This window comes from Malaclemys terrapin, chromosome 4, assembly GCF_027887155.1.
Source record: "Malaclemys terrapin pileata isolate rMalTer1 chromosome 4, rMalTer1.hap1, whole genome shotgun sequence".
In the NCBI taxonomy this organism is placed as follows: domain Eukaryota; kingdom Metazoa; phylum Chordata; order Testudines; family Emydidae; genus Malaclemys; species Malaclemys terrapin.
The window spans coordinates 61,595,784-61,616,284 of NC_071508.1; the positions used below are offsets into that span (position 1 = coordinate 61,595,784).

The 20,501-nt window shown below is 36.0% G+C and overlaps 1 protein-coding gene across 1 annotated transcript in view; it reads left to right on the forward strand.

Moving 5' to 3' along the window:
• The window catches only part of CSTF3 (cleavage stimulation factor subunit 3), an 80,521-nt gene that overhangs the window by 11,737 nt on the left and 48,283 nt on the right, over positions 1-20,501 (forward strand). The window contains exons 2-3 of the mRNA XM_054028534.1: positions 5,221-5,322; positions 5,452-5,547. Of these exons, the coding sequence (XP_053884509.1) occupies positions 5,221-5,322; positions 5,452-5,547 (198 nt within the window). The remainder of the gene's footprint in view (positions 1-5,220; positions 5,323-5,451; positions 5,548-20,501) is intronic.

The window sequence follows — 20,501 nt, forward strand, 5'->3', positions numbered from 1 at the left end:
GCAGTGTTAAGAGTGATCAGAAGGCAGAGCAGGTAGAAGTGTAGAGGTATTTGGAAGGTAAACACCAAAGGGGAAAATATTTAGGATGGCACAAAGGGCTTGTTAACACTTTATAAGTGGGTGTCTTGGTTACAGTATGGCTAAAACCATGGATTATTGAAGTTTTTGGTCTGGTTATGAAGACAGTTATTTCCAGTCCCTATGTAACTGTAATCAATTCCCTGGTTTGGTTACATTTATCAATAAGCCCTACGTGTACTGGGAAGAAATTAAGGAGAAAAAAATGATCTGTGGAATAGCCTCAAAACGGGGAGGGGAGAATGAGGTGTAAGCCTCATTTGCTTCTTTACAATTAAGTTTCTTCAAGCTTTCAATAAAGTAGAGTCCAAACATACTTGTACAGTTAAAGGTTGGAGTAGATGGTCAGCTTAACTGCATTGCTTATATATGTGGATTTTTCACATCTCTGCGCGACATAGCTGAGCTGACAACTTTTGAATGTAGACCTAGCCTTATTCACAGTAGTTACTCAAGTGGTTTTCAAAAAAGCTCAAATCAGCTCTTGTGAATGACTGTTTAAACTGATGTCCTGTCCATGTGAACCAGTTTAACCATATTTAAACCACATGAACAGGAGGAGGTTTTAAACTGCCTGCCAAACACCTTTCAGTAAATGCAAATTGAGCTCAAATATGAATGAGTTGTTTGAGTTTTGATATTGTTACGCACTTTGGAGTCTGCTATGCCGTGGGATCAGGGAATTGAGAGTCAAACCATTGAGTGTGCTCTTGATGGCAATGTAGAAATGGATATGAATGAATTTTTCCTTGAAATGACTTGCCAAAGAAAATTCAAAGTAAAGTTTAGTCCTGAAATATGTCTGGTTTATGTGGGGCAAAACAAGACTTAGTGGAGCATTTGACCCTTGGTTTGGGGTGAACTCATTGACTTAACATGTTAGATCATCTTTTGAAAGGGTCCTTGTGAACTTCAAATTGAGTCATCTGAAAACTAAAATTAGTTTTAGGTACAACTGTTTCTATCAGTGTGTTTGGCTTTGCAGGATTTTCCTATTTAAAAAAAAAATCACTTTCACACAAAAGGAGAAGCAGTTACGTTTATGGTTAACTTTTCACACTTCAGTAATTCCATTGTTTAAGTGGAATTACTTGTGTGTGAAGTTAAACATGTGTAACTGTTTGTGATGTAGGGGCTTCATTGGCTATACAGGAGAAAATGACACTACACAAGTGCTGCCAAACACATGAAGTTAAACTAAAAATATTTTTCAGGCATCTAGTGATCTTTAAATTGAAGTTTCTTTAATCACCTTTACTTAATGATATAAATATACAATAGATCTGTGACCATTTGGACCTCTTTACTTGCATTGGAGCTGGTATAATAAAGAGGAACAAATCAATTCATGGACTTCAGTTTAGCAGGATTAGTGTATGGGCTTTAATTTGCCTCTAACCTTACTCACTGAAGTGGGCTGCTCTTACCCAAGAATGCCTTTCCCGCGAACTGCTTACTCAGCTTGCCTCTCAGGGTAGGTGGTGATGTCTTACTTCCAACTTTTAGATCAAACAGCATCAAACTGAGCTCTGGCAGAATCCATGCACTGATAATGGGGAAAGCTTCTCTGCTTGAGGGAAGGATTTTTTATTTTTTTTTGTACCACTAGTGCTTCCACTTTCCACTTTGCCACAGTATTAAATAGGAAATAGATTTCAATTTAAAAGCGCTCCTTCAGTCAAAATATATTTAGAAATGTTACTGACAAAGTTGAGAATTAGTTTCAGTTCTGAATAGGAAATAGAAGAATTTTTACCTTTAAAATGTAACTTAATTTAAAAATTGTAAAATGGGCAGGGTCTTAAATATTTGCAGTTAGTAGAGACCAATTACCAATTTCCCTCCTTTGTTGCCTTCTGTAGCTAACTAGGGAACTACAGTGTAGCAGCTACTCCTCTGAGTGAATGTTTGCCATTTTGAGAGGTCAAATTGACTTAATTTTTTTTAAAGGGTTAAAACATCAGGAGAACAATGAAGCTTGTCATTTTTCTTCTTACACCCAAATTGCACAGTGATCCTGCACCATGCTGTTTGAGTTACATAAGTCTACTGGGTCATTGTTAGGATGTATTACTGTGATACAGCCCATCCTCCAACCTAAAAAGGACCCTGTTTCTCTACAGACAGGTTTATAGAGACTAAATCCTCATAAAGTAGCACGTTGGTTTTGAGCTTGTATAGCATAGTCAGACTAACAAGTTTTACTTTTTTTTAAGTTAACAGTAGTGTCATCTAAGCAAACAGTACTTGCCAGGAGCAAAATTGTATTCCCATCATGTTGTTTCATAACTTCACTAAGGCAAAAACAGGTCTCTGTGAACTAAACTTTGGTGAAGTTTGTGACTTCACTGTAAATTCCAAATACAAGAAACAAACTTTTTATATATTTTCCCAAAAGGAGTCCATTTGGAAGTGCTGTAAAACTAAACTTTTAAATTTAAAGCAAAAAGCAAGCTAATTAAGTGGTGACTTTTCATAGAAACTTTGTGATTCCCAGTAAATACGCAGCACTGTAAGTCAGAACTTTGAAAGAGTAGGGATGTGACAAATTAGATTTATAAACACGTGCTGTTTTCCATCACATGTAGTCAAATAATTTTTAAAAACTATCTACTAAAATGGGTATAGCTTCATGACACTAACGGTTTTAGGTATGTTTTGATTCTGTTTTGGGCTCTCATGGTGTTTGTGTCCCAGAATGAATTGCTGTGAATTGGGGGGTAGTAGTGGGAGTTAATGTTGGGGAAGACTCACATTAAAGATATGTATGTAGAGCTGGCAGCACTACCTACCACGGACTTCTCTCTTCTCCAATGTCCCTTCTTCTCCCCCTTGCTCTCTTTCTCCCCCCCCCCCCCCCCCCCCTTCCTGGTGTCAGTATGTCTTCCCTGACATTTTGTTTGTTTATTTTTGGTACTCCATAAGTATGTCATAAAGGTTAATGAAAATCAGATTTTGCTCATATAGTTAAAGAATTTCAGACATTATATATTGTTAGTATATAAGTGGCATTTTGAAACTTGGTAGCACTGAATGAATAGAAACTTTTTAAAATAAATCTTTTTGAAGCTATCAGGTGGTCTTGGGAACCTTAGTATATGTATGAAATCCATAGTAAAAAAAAAAATAATGAAAATGAAAAAGCTAAGGTTCCTGCACTGGCATTAACTCAGCCTTGTTGCATATATAAAGTATGTTTTGGGTTTGGATTTTTAAATAAAACAATTTTTTTTGGATTTTGTATCTCATTGAGGCTTTTAAAATCTCATGCAAATTCTCCTAACAGTAGTTCTTGTTCCGTTCCAGGCCTGAGAATATGGTCTTCCAAGGGGGTCCATTATTTCACTGGATTTATATTCTTGGAATAATGAGACTTTGGTGGGGTAATGCACTCTTAAGGGGGTGTGATTTCTAAAGCACACTAATATGTTGTGCATTAATTAGTTCATGCAGACCCTGCTGGTGTGCTTTATGATAGTGCTGTTTGAAACAATTCTAACATTAAAATGCACTACCGTAATAAACCTTTGGTGCACACCAGCAGGGTCTACAGAGACCAATCAGTGTGGTAGAGTGTAGTGTGCTTTAGAAATCACACTCCCATAGAAAACATTTCCCATGATGTAGACAAGCTCTGTGACCAGGATGGTTATTGGCTGACTTACACTAAAACAACATTTAGTGTTCAATGTATTGTCAGTATTTGTTGTGCTTCTTAGTTGCTTTATCATCTCCTGCTTTAGTAAGTGTGAATGATGGTATGAAGTGCTGATAGCTGCTGTTCTTCCATAACCAAGTGTTTTGTCTGCTGCCTGTCTTCCTTTCATTGTAATCCGAGGTTGTGCAGGTCTGTTTTTTTTTTGTTTTTTTTTTTTAAACCATCTAGTGCCAAGTAAACTTCAGAATGGAAATCCCCATTTGTTCTTTAAAGTTTTTCTAGCGCTATTGTCTAGTGCTACAACTCTAAGCATGCTAACGGTTGTCAAGTACTTAAATATACTAGTATCGTGTACTTGAGGCTGTAAAATATGTAGTTAGACTTAAACTTCAAAAAGAAATAACATAACAGAACACCAAGTTTTTAGTAATAGTTATGCTTGAAAAACAGTTGATCATAACCCCTTTTTTTCACAGACATAGCTTACTGAAACATCCAGTGCTTAGGCTGAAAGTTTCCATATTTTGTTTCTGACTGAAATTGAACTGTTTTTGGAAAATGTGAGCAAACCACTTCATCTATTTTGAGTTACTGAAGAGTGGTGCTGGTGAGAACCTTACCCACTGTTAAAAGAAATAACTTCTAAATACACTTGTTTGAACAAAGCAGCCTCAAAATCAGCTGAATTTGTAGTTTAACATAACAGTGGTCCTCACAGAAGTTGGTTTGTTTAATGGTTTTGACTTAAAATAGGTATGACAGTTTGAAAGTTTGTTACTGCAATTTTCCCTCTTAGCAAGTTCAGTATGTGCAGTATGGCCATGTATTTTTTCCAAGTGTTAACTTAATTGTATTTTTTGGTATTTAAGTTGTGTTGTAAAAATAATTAAACTTCAAATTCATGTTCTTGTGCATTTTAAGAACCATAATAAATCAGTTAAATAGAATTACAAATACAGAACACTTGTTAGCAAGCTTACATGCCAAGATGTTTCTTACGGACTTAAGCTGTGTCTACATTGCCACTTTTGTCACTCAGGAGTGTGAAAAAACACCCCTCTGAATGACAGAAGTTTTAACAATGAAAAGCAGAGCTATGTTCCCAGCGGTGAAGCTACTGCCCCTCGTTGGAGGTGGTACCTCTCAGTGATAGAGTGGTTACACAGCACACCTTACAATGGTACAGCTGCAGCAGCACAGCTGTGCCGTTGTAAGGTGCGCAGTATAGACATAGCCTTACACTATCATATTTATTTAACTTATTTCTTCTAGTTTGGGCAATGAGCCACCAAATTTTTAATGTTTTCTGTTGGGAAATACATTTTAATGTTTCTAAAGGAAAACTTGCTTTACATTAAAATAATCATTTTACTTTAGATGTGAAATGCTATATTTTCAAAAGACATTAAACTTATAGTATAAGTAGTATTGGATGACTCAGACTCTGCTTATAGGCACTTATGCTTCTACTTTGTTTTTTCTAGGCTGCTGAATATGTTCCAGAAAAAGTGAAGAAGGCTGAAAAGAAATTAGAAGAGAATCCATATGACCTTGACGCTTGGAGCATTCTCATTCGAGAGGCACAGGTTTAGTGACATAGGATTACATTTCCTTATCTATGGGTCCACTCACACTATTTGGTTCTGGAAGTCAATATAAACATTTACATAAATCATAATATTGTAAATGCTGTTTGTTGGTTTTCAATTTTTTAGAATCAACCTATAGACAAAGCACGGAAGACCTATGAACGCCTTGTTGCCCAGTTCCCCAGTTCTGGCAGATTCTGGAAACTGTACATTGAAGCAGAGGTTAATATTTTAACATTCTTTCTTATATAACACTTAATAGGAATTTACATTTACATTCTATGATAAACATAACTGAAGTTAGGCACATAAACAAATCCAGGTAAAGGAGGATTTTAAACATATCTTGCCTTTATTTTGTAAAATAGGTGCAAAAGAGTAATTAAAATGAATTCTCAAGTATTTGGGTCTTTTTATGAGCTGATGATTGTTGCATTATGGAATTGCAACAACATTAAAACCGTTTCAATGGTATTGGAGTGCTTTAGCCTTTTATTTACTTGTCGTGTCAATTTATTGCCTCCTGTGTCATTTATTTAGAGCTCATTTTTTGCTCATATGTACAAACTAATTTGAATTACTTTCTATGAATGTTTGAATCGTTAATATTTTTGCTTCCTAGGATATTTTGAGTGTCTCTGAAATAGTCTTTTCCAGGGAGGGTGTGGGAAGGAAGATTTCTGATGTGAAGTGTCTTGAAAATGCATAGTTTACGCATAAATATTGACTAAACCATCAAAAGTCCAACTAACTTACAGAACTATTTTTATATATATAAATAGTAGCTGTATTTTGTTCCAGTTGGCTATGCCCAAAGACGAATCCAAACAGTCTTTATTTCATGCCATGCCATGCCATGAAATTATTTGTATGGGTATTTTGATTATATTTTTTTAACTTTCTGTAGGTAATTGATAGTTTATCCTGGTACACATGCTTTTCACTGGCATTCTTAAGCTATAAATTTTGATAAATATAGACAAGTCTTTTATTAGTTAAACTCCTCAAATGCAGGGGATTTCCGTTCCTTAGATGATAAATGACCTAGTTTAACCTCAGAATAAATAAATGTCTGCAGATTGGTGAGTAGGAATCTGAGTGGCAAACCACATTGCTTAATCCTTACTATATCATATAAGTTGTGTCCAAATTAGTTCTGACACTAAAAAGTTTTAAAGGTAATGCAAAGAACTAGGGAGTCCGTTGTAACTGAAAATCTTGCATACTGTACTTGAATTACTGTTTATACTTAGGTGTAAAATATGCAACATAAATTCAAATATTCACTCTGCTTACATATCCTATAATTGGCACTGTTTCGTTTCCCATCATATGTAGAAGTTAGTGAGGTATCAGCTGACAGGACATGTGTGGGTGTGTGTACTCTTAATACATTCATGTGTGGGTATCTCCTATCCACTCTTAAAGTTAGATCTTGCAACTAAGTCAATCCTCTGCCTCCTGCAACCATGCAGATCTAAGTTGCAGGATCAAGACCCTAGCCTCAGGACTTCATCATCAAAACTCTCTCTGGGATCATTAGTGCTTATTTAGAACTGTTATCATTCACTGGAGATGCCCCTAACTTAAGAGGTGAATGAGAGCTGACCTATGCTGCTTTTTGGGGTCACCAGGAGCCATTCTTGTATTAAAGCAAGAAGTCTCAAGCCACTTCTATATTGGATCTTTTGAAGAAGGCCTGACAGAAGTACTCTTCTTTGTCATTTATTTAATGCCATACCTTTTAACTAATGAACAAGTTTGTAGCGTGTGTATATATAAGCACAAATACTATTGAAGCATAAACAGTTTAGGATACAGCTACCCCTCAGGTGATATTTCAGTAATATACTACATAATAACTTGGGAGAGAATGAGTCTGCATTGAGTTAACTATAGGCATGAATATAGTGGGTTTAATTACTCTTGACCTGTAGGATAAATGGAGGATACAATTAAATCTTTCAAAAAGATGAAGGAAAAACAATTGTGGCTTAGTATTTTGACAGAGGTGTCTTGAGCATGTTACATTTTAAGCTTGATTTCTCTTAAATCTCTTAATTTTTTTTAAACCAAAATTTTGATTTTAAATTTGAACCTACTTCCTTCTAGTAACTTTCCCTGCAGTAACCTATACAGTTAATGGTATAAATGGAAAACCTGCATTGTTCATTTCTACCTTAACAATTCTATCTGGTAACGTGTAGACTTCAGTGTAAGAAGTTAATTTGCTGCTTCTTTTTTTCCCTTCTGACTTCATTGACAAGAATGAACACACAAATTGGATTACTTGGCAATACTGCCTAGATGTTGCTTTAAAATGCCTCATGTATGCTTTGAACAGACGGCTTCAAAGTAACTCCAGGATTATACATGTTTCTAACAATGTAGTTGAACCTAAATTAATACTGATACAAATTTTAAAGGTGACCTGAGATAGGGGCTAGACAAATTGGTTTGTGGATTCTTTTATTGTTGCTTTATATTGTACAAAGAAAAACCTTTCTGCTTGTTTATTACTTTAAACATATCAGAAATATCGAATTTAGTCTTCTTACCTTGGTCGAGGCTTTTCTTGGATGATCCAGAAATGTGAATAGGGAATTTCACAGCCCTGAACAGAAGTGGGTGGGCGTGTTGAAACTTCATCAAGAGGAGTTCTTAATGAGCTTCATTCCCATGTATTTTAAATCCTAAACCTACTAGTTGTTCAGTCATCCATAGTCTACACTTTTTCTGGAAGACCAGACCTGAATTTCTAATGTGACAACAAACAGATTTTTTCCTCTCAAAGAAAAACACAGTTTTCCTAGTTACTTTTATACATCACAGAGAAGCAAAGAGGGTAACAAATAATTGTTTCTCTTGCTTTTTCACCTTTAGCAGTAGTGAAAGTCTTTCTCTTAAGAGTTTGACAGAATGACATAGGAAGAAACTTAGGAACAAAATATTTAAGTGTTGTGTATTGCATAGGGAAATAAGTTAGTTTGAAGATTATACCCTTTGGGATCTATTAGTGTTAATGTGGAATAGCTGTATTCAGCTATTTTCTTTTATGAAAATTCAAGTGTTTTAAATATTAAGCATTTTTAAATCTCCCTTTAGCTGATTTCAGGAATTGGCCTTTTTTTGAGTCACACTTTATACCTTTGAGTAGAAAGCAATTCAAATTAGTCTTCAGCATTGATATTTTAGCCTGTGATATAGACAGATCCTTTTCTCCCCTACTTCATTTTTCTCTGTTATAATTTTTGGAGAGAGCTATAAACCCTACTAAAATATTTACCTTTATTAACTTCAGAATTACATATTTTTGCAGCGCTGTCTTGTCTTTTTGCTGTTCGAGTGTGTTCCCTGGTGGATTATAGTAGCATATTATATAAAGCAGTTTTCATCACTTACCTATGATAACATTTATTGTCATCAAATTTGAAAATAAGTATACAGTAAATTGGATACTTTACAATACCATTTTTTTGGTATGTTGAATGATGCTGTGGGTACTCAAGGTTTTTTATGAAAACTACTGACTTTGTAGTGTGTGAATGAATCTGAACATAGATTTGGACTTAATCTGAGTTGAGTACACTTCCTCTCTGACTCCCTTCACTGATGGGAGACAAAACTACTACTACACAAAAATATAAACCTGTAGCAGTGAAAACAGCCTGCTTTTCACCTTGGTTCCTATTTCTACAGTGACTTCAAGAAACAGTTGCGGGAGGGACTAAAGGGAGGGGCAGTTATTAGCAATAGAAGAAATAACTCCATCTGCAAAAACACTTTATCATGCTGCGGTGTTGAACCTTTTGCAATCTGTGAGCATATGGTTTTCTTTAGGGGTTTTATGTAGGCTATCCTCTACAACCTGTTTTGTAGCAAGTTGAGAAACAAGTCACTTGCTAATATATACTCCATCTTTTATGAAAATTATTTATACTATTACTATATAATAGTCACTGTAGTCTTTTTCCAGTTGCTTAACATTAAAATAGTTGGCTATTCCCTTGATGCCTTTTTTCAACAAAAAGGCCACTCCCACCAACCTGCTTGCATAAATCCACAAAAATGCCTCTGTTTACAGTTTTAACGGAGCACGTTACAAGTCTCAAACATCCACATATGCTATACATGCTAAATTAATAGTTCAGTGATCTGGATTCTATTTCTGCCCAGCTGACTTGGTGTGTCATCTTGGGTAAGTTATTTAAACTTTCCTGCCAGTAAAATGGGGATAGTACTTACCTACCTCACAGGGTTGTTGTGGGGCTTGTTTATAGAACGAGACGCTATAGAAGTACAAAATATGTATATTCTGATGAAGTACACCATGTGAGCCCGTGAAACCAGATGCATAATATATATCCATGATCTGATTTTGATTGAGACTGCTAGATAACCCACTTATTTTTAGATATTTATTTTTAGAATTAAGTTTAATTATCTTTTTGATGCACTTGAAGAATTTACATGGTTGGCAATATCATAAATGTTTGAACAGTACTGCAGTGAACACTTGTATGAAACTTGTTAACTTTTTAATTTTCAGGAATTTCCCTGCTTTCTAGTTTCCCGTGGAAAAATGGATCTGCAGAAAATCCTTTTAATCAATTTGTTAAAAATAATCTATACTTACAATATTCTTGAGCAGTAGTATTACTCTCATTCCAATCTTGACATTTGAAATGGTATCTTTGAAAACTTTTAGGATCCCATGCTGTAGTCCTTGGATGCTCTGGGCAAGCTTACACCATGCTAACTTCATTCTTTCATGGGCTTATTTCAGTATCTCCTTGTTCATTCTTTCTGCTGTTGGGAGAGTTCAAAAAGTTTGCTATAACAAAATATTTAAAAATCACAACCACAATACAGTTCTGACAAACACGTAAAAAAACAACAACTAATAAATGCAAAGCTAGTCCATGTGCTTGTAAAGTATTTGAGCTGTTCATATGTATTTTCACTGTTATAAATTTCTCAAGTTTGAATTGTGTGTAATTGCTTGCACTAAAGAAAAAACAATTTTATAAATAGAATAGAAATATTTGTAATTTTAATACGAACATAGTTTAAGAGCAAGAGATGTGGTACAAGAATTTTTTATGGGACAATGGGAGAAGGAAGAGGGCTTGAACTATATAACCAAAGGCTAGGATTGATGGCTTTTGCATTTCAACATAAACATATACATGAGTATCTTTAACTCATGTAATTCAAATTGGTGTGAACACTAGCCAGAATGTATCATTTCAATATATTTGTACATTTAAAAAATGTAACTTTAATAAAATCATTTAGAAAAATGATTGGTTTTGTTTAAAATGTTTTTTCTGCTTGACAGTATTTTCTTACTCCTAATACTTTGATTTGGGGCTGGAGAGGGAAATTGTGAATACATACTTTCAAAATTAGTGTTCTGTTTGGAAAATTGAACTCATTTCTGTCAGGATGAAGCTGATGGGACCTAAAGTCAAAATAGACTTCTCCACTGCTGATATTCCTTTATTGGCAACACCTTAACTGAATTAGAAATAACTGTTTGCTAAATTTATGTAAACATTCTTATAGTAATTGAAAAATATACCCGTATAAAACTTGCTGCTTCAGTTACATGAGCATTTTTCTTGGTCAACTTTTGTTGCTGAGAGAGTATGTTGTACAGAGTTTCTGCACATCCTAAACATTGGAAACTTCTGTCCTAAGCATCCGAAGAAGTGGGCTGTAGTCCACGAAAGCTTATGCTCTAATAAATTTGTTAGTCTCTAAGGTGCCACAAATACTCCTGTTCTTTTTGTCCTAAGCTTTTAATCTTTACAACTGTACTACTTATGATCTTTTCTTATTCTTACGGACTTGTTCCTTTCTTGTTAATAAATGTTCTATGTCTGTGTGATTATTGTAGACTTGTACTAGAAATCAAATGCAATTTGTCCGTCTCCTGTCCCTTCTGCCCATTATGTAAATATAAGGGTGTGCAATTTACAAAGTGAACAGAACATGTTTTTAGTTGTGTAGTATCAGAAATACTTTTCCACACAACCACAACTGATAATGTTTCTGACTTAAAATAGATATACAATATTGAAGTGGAAGACTGTATATTTATCTGCCTTCTGTATATATCAATTAATACATAACTGTTCATTAAGCTAATTTTAATCCTGAAAAAGGGGATAGACAATATTTCTAATATTAGTGGTGAAAGGACAAGATATGATCAAGGAATATCACTGTGGCTTTCTTTTGTAGTATGTAGTCATTTTCGCATGAAGAAATGGGTTGTTTTCTGTTCTGCCTTAACAGTATTCTTTCCACTTGGTGTGGCAATGGAAACATTCACTTCATAAGGGTTGGCTAGCTAAACATTGTTCCTAAAGATATCTACATTCTAGATCAATTAGAGAGCACCAAACATACTACAGTAGAAACCTTAGGCCTCCATTAGCTTCATCTTTTTATTCTGATTTTAATAGGAAAAACACACGCATTTAGCTTCCCTCACTGGGTACAATTGTCAAAAGCTTCTAAGACCCACTTACAGAATTTATGTAGACAGTGAAAACTTAAGCCATTATACTATTTTTTTTTGATACATCAATGTGCTAATACTACTTCTGACTTTTCTTTCCTGTAGTTAGGCATAAGTTAAGCCTCTTTCTGCTCCCATTGGCCACAGGCTTTCAATATAGTATAGAGCTTTCTCTGCCCTGCAGTGTTTATGGGTGGGTCACTTGAACATGGACCAAAGGGGCCAATATAGCCAGTTTTCTTCTTACCTTGTCTTCACCCTCATTTTTGTACCTCGCTCCAGTTATCAGGTGGTCAAATACCTATTCATACTCCTTGGACTACTTCAAAAACTTACTGTATATCATTACTATTTCTTTGCACCCCTGTCGTGCTAAAATATGTAGGTAATAGCCCCATTGCACACTAGAATAGTGCATGTTTTCTTGTATCTCAAATCCTTTTGCAGACTGTGAATAAGCTGTTGAAGGGAACACAGTGGCCTCTCTGCCAATAACTTATGACCAGTCATGTGATATACTGTATTCGGTTATGGCATTCATTGTAGGATATGAATACGTGTTTGTTTAAAATTGGACATCAGAATCTTTTCCCTAGCTACAGTAGGCTTTGCCAATCTTTGTGCCACATGATGTCCGATGTCCCATGTCCAGTGACAGCCAGCTTGTAAAAAATTTGCAGTGAAGTATCAGGTAGTTGATAAAAATCATTTTGTTATACTATTATGAGATAAAAACGTAATGTTTGACAGACTTCTTCTAAAATAAATACACACACACACACGCGCACACACACACACACCCCCCCTCTACCCTGATATAACACAAATTCGGATATAACGTGGTAAAGCAGTGCTCGGGGGTGGGGGGGGCTGCGTGCTCGGGCGGATCAAGGCAAGTTCGCTATAACGCGGTTTCACCTATAACACAGTAAGATTTTTTTGGCTCCTGAGGACAGCATTATATCGGGGTAGATGTGTGTATGTGTATATATAGGCAACTCCTACATAGGAAGAAACAGCAATGTATGTGTGCAGTGAACGTGTACATGTTTATATACAAAAAGCAAGCAAACATCTTTATATGTATCAACATAGTTTGTGTTTATGTAAGAGCTGATTATATTTTATAAATTTCTTGCAAAATACAATGATCTCAATCTATTCGTAAATATTTACATTATGGTAATTGGATTGGGGCCTTATCTTGCTTTTGTCTGTCTCTGATCAAATTCCATAACTTTTGTAAGTATGGACACACTTTGAGTGCAGTACGGCTGCTTGTGCCATCAGAAATTTGTTTGGTCAAGTGTATTGTCAACAAACTTATATTGGAGCATGTGCATTAGGCTGACAGTTTTATTGTGAATAATCCAAAACTGATCCTCTGAATAAATTACACATCTTAAGTGTTCAGTGTCGTGACTTGTTGAAGAGCTGCATTTTTTTTTGCTTCCCATTTGACATAGATTCCAAGTAGCTTAAATAAGCAATAACTGTTCACACAATGAACTTCCTAATTCGGTGCAATTCAGTCTCTCATCAGTTCCCTCATATCTCCTATTAGTTCATGAGATGAAAAACAGGAATTTTAATGTGGAAATCTAGTTTATTACAGAACACATTTTACTTCACTTAAAGAAAATTCCATTCATTGGGGTGGGGAGTAACTTCAGTTACAAAATGCTGTTAAATAAGGCTCTCACTTAAACCCTTGTACAAAATTCATAGTAAAAGACAGTCTGAGACTTTGGCACCAGTTTATCTGTTGTAAAAAAATATATATATATAGAGAGAGAGAGAGAGAGAAATTTAAGATACACGACTTTAGTGTGCAGGGTTAATTTGTTAGGTTTAAGTGAGAGGCTTCATGTTGCTAACTGGTTTTGTAGTTCCTCTGTTGCTTGGTTAATCACATTTATGTTTTGGACAATTTACTCAGATCTCTCTTCTAGAAGTACAGGATTTCAAACTCATAAAGTTCTGTCACATTCTTCTCTTATTACTGTAGAAAATCAACAGTTATGTAAAATGAGACTGGGTCATTAATGGTTCCTAAAAATTGTTGGAGGATGTATTCCTGCCAGTACATAAATGTGTGCTTACCTTTATGCAGATGAGTAATCTCATTGAGCAATAGGACTACTTATATGCATAAAGTTAAGCATGTGCTTAAGTATTTGTAGGATACTGTGATATCCTACAAATTGGGCCCTTACTTGCTTGAAAGGGATGCTTTTAGTGACTCTCAAAATAAAACTTAGATTTTTCTTTAATACTCTTTGGTTTGGAGGAAACTAGCTTTTCCCTGTTTTACCAAAGGCAAGGCACAAACACAGCTTCCTTTCTGTTTCTCCCATCTCCTTGCACATCTTCCCCTTACCTTCCTCCCAAACCAACAGACTTGTTGTGTATAAGCATTACATGGGTAGTAATCTGCCACAGTCAGTGGGGTGCAGGGAATGAATTATCCTCAGTTGTGAGAGTTAGGCTTCTCCTATACAGTTAACTGACTCTAGAGGAGCAGTGAAAAACGTGATTTACTTTCTTCTACACTAGGAACATGGTCATGGAATTTTTGAGAGAACTAAATTTGAAGATGATTTGGAAAAAGTAGGGTTATGCCTTTGATTTTATTTTTCAAAAACAATTTTGCTTAATCTTTGAATAGAAAAATTAGATCTTACCTACACTGTTCATTTTGGAACGCACAATGGGTGCCCAGAGAGCATGAATTTGTCAGAGAAATTGTGCAAGTAAAATCTGCAAGAGGAAGTGGCTTTTATTCAGGCATCTAAACTTTTATTTTGTAAACATCTATTTAACTCAAATTGCTTTTAGAATAGTTCTTTGCTGTTAAAGCTTCAGCATCCCTATCCTTTCAATTAAGGGCTGAGATAGCTATTTAAGACATAGCTGAGCAGAAACACAGTGAAGAATTGACATTTCTAATACACCTCTACCCCAATATAACACAACCCAATATAACGAATTCGGATATAACGCGGTAAAGCAGTGCTGGGGGGGGAGGGTGGCTGCTCACTACAGTGGATCAAAGCAAGTTCGATATAACGTGGTTTCACTTGTAACGCAGTAAGATTTTTTTTGGCTCCTGAGGACAGCGTATCGGGGTAGAGGTGTACTTCTAAGGTAAACACAGTCCTCCCTGTGTGGGGGTGGGGATGGGGATTAAGGTTGTTTTTATACATAAAGAAGCCAAGAGGAGTTGAACTATTTTTTCCCACTTTTTGTACTTGCCCAAAATTTAGTTCACTTTCTGATTATTAAGTTTTGTGTGCTTGTGTGCATATGCTGCGGGTATGTATGTTTAAAAAAAAAAAAAACTTCCATTGGCCCCTATCCCGCAAAAAGAAGAGCGACCGCTGTGGAGTCTTAAGGAATCTTTTTGGATTTCTATGTAGGTAAATCCATTTACTGGATATGGAGACATAGTGTGGTTCATATATGGATTTAAATGGACAAAATAAAAGTTTAATCCTGATTATTCTGATAACTCATCTAGATTTTTGTTACCCTTAGTTGGATCTTATAAATGATTTGAAACAAAAGTGTGAAAACATACCATGATCGGTTTCTTAGTCTCAACCTTTTGTATAGGTTTTTATGAGAACTTTCAACCAAACCTGTAACCTTAAATAGTTCAACAGATTAGTTCCAATTGTGTATGGTTTTTGGAGTAGTGGCTAGACCAAATGCATCTAATCATGGTCTCTCTCTCTCTCTGGGGTAAAGCTTGTATATGCACTATGCCATCTAGGCGGTTTTACAAGCAATAAGCTTGTAAAAAAAGTTGACACATTTTACATTCCATTTTCTTTTATACACCCCAGTGGTTAAAATTAATAATCTATTAACATTATATACAACTCAAGCGCACGTAGGGAAACTGCTGAATACAAAGCAAGAAATGACTGAACTAGATTGTCCTCCTTTGTCATCCCGTCTTGACTGCATTCTTGTAAAATGTGCATTTTTATATTTTACATGATCACGGGCAGTTTGAAAAACATTACAAGCAACCTGTGAACAACTTTTGTTGGTTTGGAGGGACAGGCCGTAGTGTACCTGAAGAGCAACATCCTCCCGTTGCCTAGCCCCTACCATAAGCTGCTGAGAAAGGGGAAGGTGCCAGGATTCCTGGTATGGTCCCTGGACTGTACCACAGGATTGTGAGTTTAGAGCCAGTGTTGACACCTGAGATGCATGCCATATATTAGGATTTTGGGGGGCTTAGAAATATCAGGACTAATTTCATTTTCATTTAAAAAATAGTTCCTTGCCCTTTCCTTTAGGAAGAGATCTTCAAATCTGACGTGTAGCCAGCACTGAAAGTTTATCTGCTGATTTTTTTTTTCTGTTTTCCACCCCTGTAAAGATCATGGGTTATTCAGTGTTTTCCTTTCACCATCTTACAGTTGCTCTAGCGTGGCCTTCGCTTACGGGTTTGTCAGACCCACAGGTCAATTCAAGGTTTTTGTAGGGAGTAGAAGGGATACTGTCTAGTGGCTACCACTGTTACTACAATTATTGCAAGTTACCTCCTTGCTGGGTGCCTTTTGGATCTGTGTCCTCTGCTGATCAGTGTGATCTTTGGCCACAAGAAGGTGTAAGTAAATAGCATAAAGCAACCTGGTATAGAAGACCAAATATGGGACTAAGACAACAGAACTCCTGTGTTGTGATCCTGGTTCTGAGTTTAGTTTCCTTTGTGGCCTCTATCAAGTTACTTAACCTTTCCATCTTAACTTCTGTCTGTAAAATGGGGCTACGTTATAGAGATATGACAGAATAGTTAATGCTAGTAAATTAGTATAAAATACTAAAATTAACTGGAATGGATACACAACGTTTAGTGAGGGGGTGACTTGTCCAGTTCCTTGTAAAAGTCTTGTAAACATTTGCAGCTATGCATAGGCACCTGGGATCCACTTCTACAGAGAAGATTATTTAAGTGGCCCACACCAAAATACAGATGGCTGTTTGATTTAGGCAAACATACAAAAACTTGTTCCTACTAATTTTTTCACTAAAATAGCATAGAAACTAGCCAGATTGTAGAAGGAAGATGTTAGTAATTTTAAAATTAGAGGTTTAAAATTGCATTTTTGTATGGGTATAGTATACAACTTTCCATGTGTTCTAGTCATATAACAGCATAAATGTGCTGCTTGGAATTGAGTAGAAAAGGAAAAACTTTTCCCATTTCTGTAACTGTGCATTTGTAAAAAGGTGATGCCTGCAGGTTTTAAATCTTGTGCAAACACCTATTACAGGATCACTGGCTGTTGGCAGATGATATTTTGTGGAAAAAGCAGAATTGGAGAAATTTGTAATAAGTGTCTTCAATAAGCATGAATGCAACTGATCTAACTCTGGAGTTCATGTTTCTCCCAGATTGATTTGATAAGTGGAGATTTTGCAGTTAAATGGTGTTGGAAGGCAGCATCTCTTACCAGTTCTGCTTTTGGGCAGAGTATCCTTGATATTTCTTATGTCTGTAGCCCTGTGTTCTCTGAGCACCAACGAAAAAGGCATCTAGCAGTAGAGGCTGCATTTCTTAACTTCATTTTTTTTCTCTGAATTTCCCTGTTTGTTTTTTAGTTAATAATGCAGTGCCGAGGCTTGAATTGAAATGCAATAGCTCTCTGCCCCAACCCCAAGATTCAAATGTTAATGTTCTTACACCAGTGTTAACACAGTTCTATTTAACATACTGCTCATTTATATCGATGCAACTTCATAGATGCTGGTGAGATTGTAGTGGTATTAATGAGGGCAGAAGTAGGCCTACTACATATATAGGAAGATGCATATTTAGCAGTATAAACAGCAGTCTAATAATGTGCAATGTGGCCCATTAACTGCTCCATAGCACATTTTGAAATTTTAGAGTTTTCGAATTAAATTTGCCTTTACAATCTGAAGTTAGTTCTACTGTACAGTCACCAGTTACCTTTCATACTGTCTGAAAGAAGCATCTGTAATTCTGAAATGATAAATTGGCAGTTCTCTTTACTATGGCATGGGAATCTTGGGATATAAGAAGTCCAATGGTTTCATTGACTCTTCTGAAGAAACCAGGTAACTGTCTTTTTGTTCTGTTTGTACAGTGACTAGCACAATGGGGTTCTGGTCCATGACTAGAGCTCCTAGGTGCTAGGGTAATTAAAATAAAAATAAATGGATTTCTATCCAATTGAAAGTGCTGTGCACTCCTAATAGCTTATTAATTTGCGTTAAAACTGAGCGCTACCATGAATGAATATATAGAGAGACAATTACTGTATTGATGCATTTTATAAGTGGGAGTTCTGCATACAACTTTCCTGCTCCTGGATGTATGTTGTTTGTTTTTCTTGAATTTTTCATAGGCGATTCGGTAACATCTTTGTTTGAAAATGGGCAAAATACTTTCACAAGTCTGTATACTTTGAGAATATTGACTGTGTTACATATTCAAAAAGGAAAACAAGTCCATAACAGACGGACAGATTTTAGATTGAGACATGGTCTTAGGCCAGGAGTGGGAATTCCAGAGTTCTAACATCACTTAACCTCTATCTTCCCAGTTGTAAAATAGGGCTAAAAATATTTATCGGGGTATTATGACCATTATTGGGAGACTGCTTTAAAAAACATAAATTAATATGCTAGTCAAAAACAGAAAAGGTCATGTGAGCTGGCCTTTAACTGATGGGAATCTAGAGTCAGGTGTTCAGTTATTTAGGCATCTATAGGTACAAAAAGTGCCTAGAGGGATTTAGAAAAGTGCCTAAGCAGGTTAGATGCTCAACTCCCATGTTAGGCACCTAAGCAGGTTAGGGGCTTTTGAAAAACCTCACTGAGTACCTACCCGGATCTTTAAATGCCTAATACCTTTGAAAATTAATCCTTAGTCTTGCTGAACATTGGGCGATGTCAGAAAACTATTTTAAGAAGGAAAAAAACTAATATGCTGAAAGGGGCAATATCATATTTCTGAGTCAGCTTCAGAATTCAGCCTGATAATATTAAATCTGGACTATATAAGTGGATTGATGGAGTGGGTAGACTGAAAAGAACTGAAAATATTCCTGAATGTCTGCAAGATGAGCAGTTATCAATGGAAAACAGTCATTAAGTTAATATAGGGATACAACTAAATAGAATGTGCTACTTGCATTAGAATGTAAAACTTCATTAATGTTTTCTTCCATAAAATGTCTTTGAATCTGAACACAGAATTTTACTGTAGAAGGACATAAATTAGAATTAATATGTTATGGCAATATGCCACTTTTTTTCAAGTCTGATATAGCTCACTTGCTGCTTAAAGATGAAAGTCTTTACAATTCTAAATGAAGTGCATAAAATTTTTATTCTGCACAAATATTTTTGCTGTAGTATTGGTAAATCCAGGTAAGTGAATCTTCCATAACAACCCAATCCCTCTGCTCTTTCTTTCCTGTGCTGAGGAAAGCACAGAAGATTACAGTGCATGTAAGAGAGATCTCATTGTTTGAAAATAGCTTTTTGATCTGGTCATGTACTACATACTAATTCAGGGTTTTTTACTGATGTTCTTTGACTTCTGCACTTGAAAACGATAGTGTTTCATGTATGTTTGGAGCAATTTTAGACTTTCCTACATTTCCCACTTAGAAATGAATTTGTCTTCATTTGCTCTTATGTAGATGAGTTGAGTCATCTCTTCCTGTTGATGGGTATTGCTCTGATCAATTAAACAGTGGTCATGAATCTACCAATTGCTGTTCTCTTATACAGTTAATGGTTGAGTAGAAGGTCAATCTACCTACTGGTGTTCACTGTTAGGTCTCTGACTGCTGTAGCGCTTTACTGTAACACTTTCTCATTGCTCTTGGAAAAGCCTGTTTGTATTGATTCACTGGGTAAGAATCTTATTTGAGCCATAAAATTTTTTTTTTTCATAATTGTCATCTATACTTCCATCTTCTCCCAGATGGTTGGAGATGCTAGAAATAAAAGCTTGTCAAGACACAATTTTCTGTGGTGGTTAAGCCTCTGTGTCCGTGCTATCCACTTCAGTGCAGGTCCTATCAAAGTTGTGTTGAGAACATTTGTGAATGCCTGCGATGGTGCTTAATGCTGCTTAAAGCTTGGAGGCACCATTTCTCTCAAAGGACAAGCTAAGTTCTAAGAGAGGGGAGATTAATTTGCTGTATCCTTTCAGCTACTCCGCCCTTGCTGTTGACTTGGATTTTGAGTTTGAATACTTTGGGCACTGATAGACCAGACTCATGTTCTAGCTGCAGTTTTTGTTTTGTTTCATCAAAATGTTTGTTGTGCCCTGATAGATGTACCACATCTTCTGGCAAAGTGAGCTATTGAGCTAATGCAAGAACTTCTTTGGAGATTAAAGGGCTTGGATATCCTGTGATCAGTGCATTGATATAACACCTGCTGTGATAAACCTACCATCTGTCTTACCTTAGGAACCGGAACCTACTAAATGGGACAGTAGGGATGACTACACCAGTGTTACCTAGAGGAGCCTGAGCCTCTGACACACCCTACATCTGTAGGCAAATGGCACCCTTGACCCCTCAGATTGAGGAGCTTAAATGTTCTTTAGATCCTGTGCATTAGATGCCAGCAGAATTTCAGTATT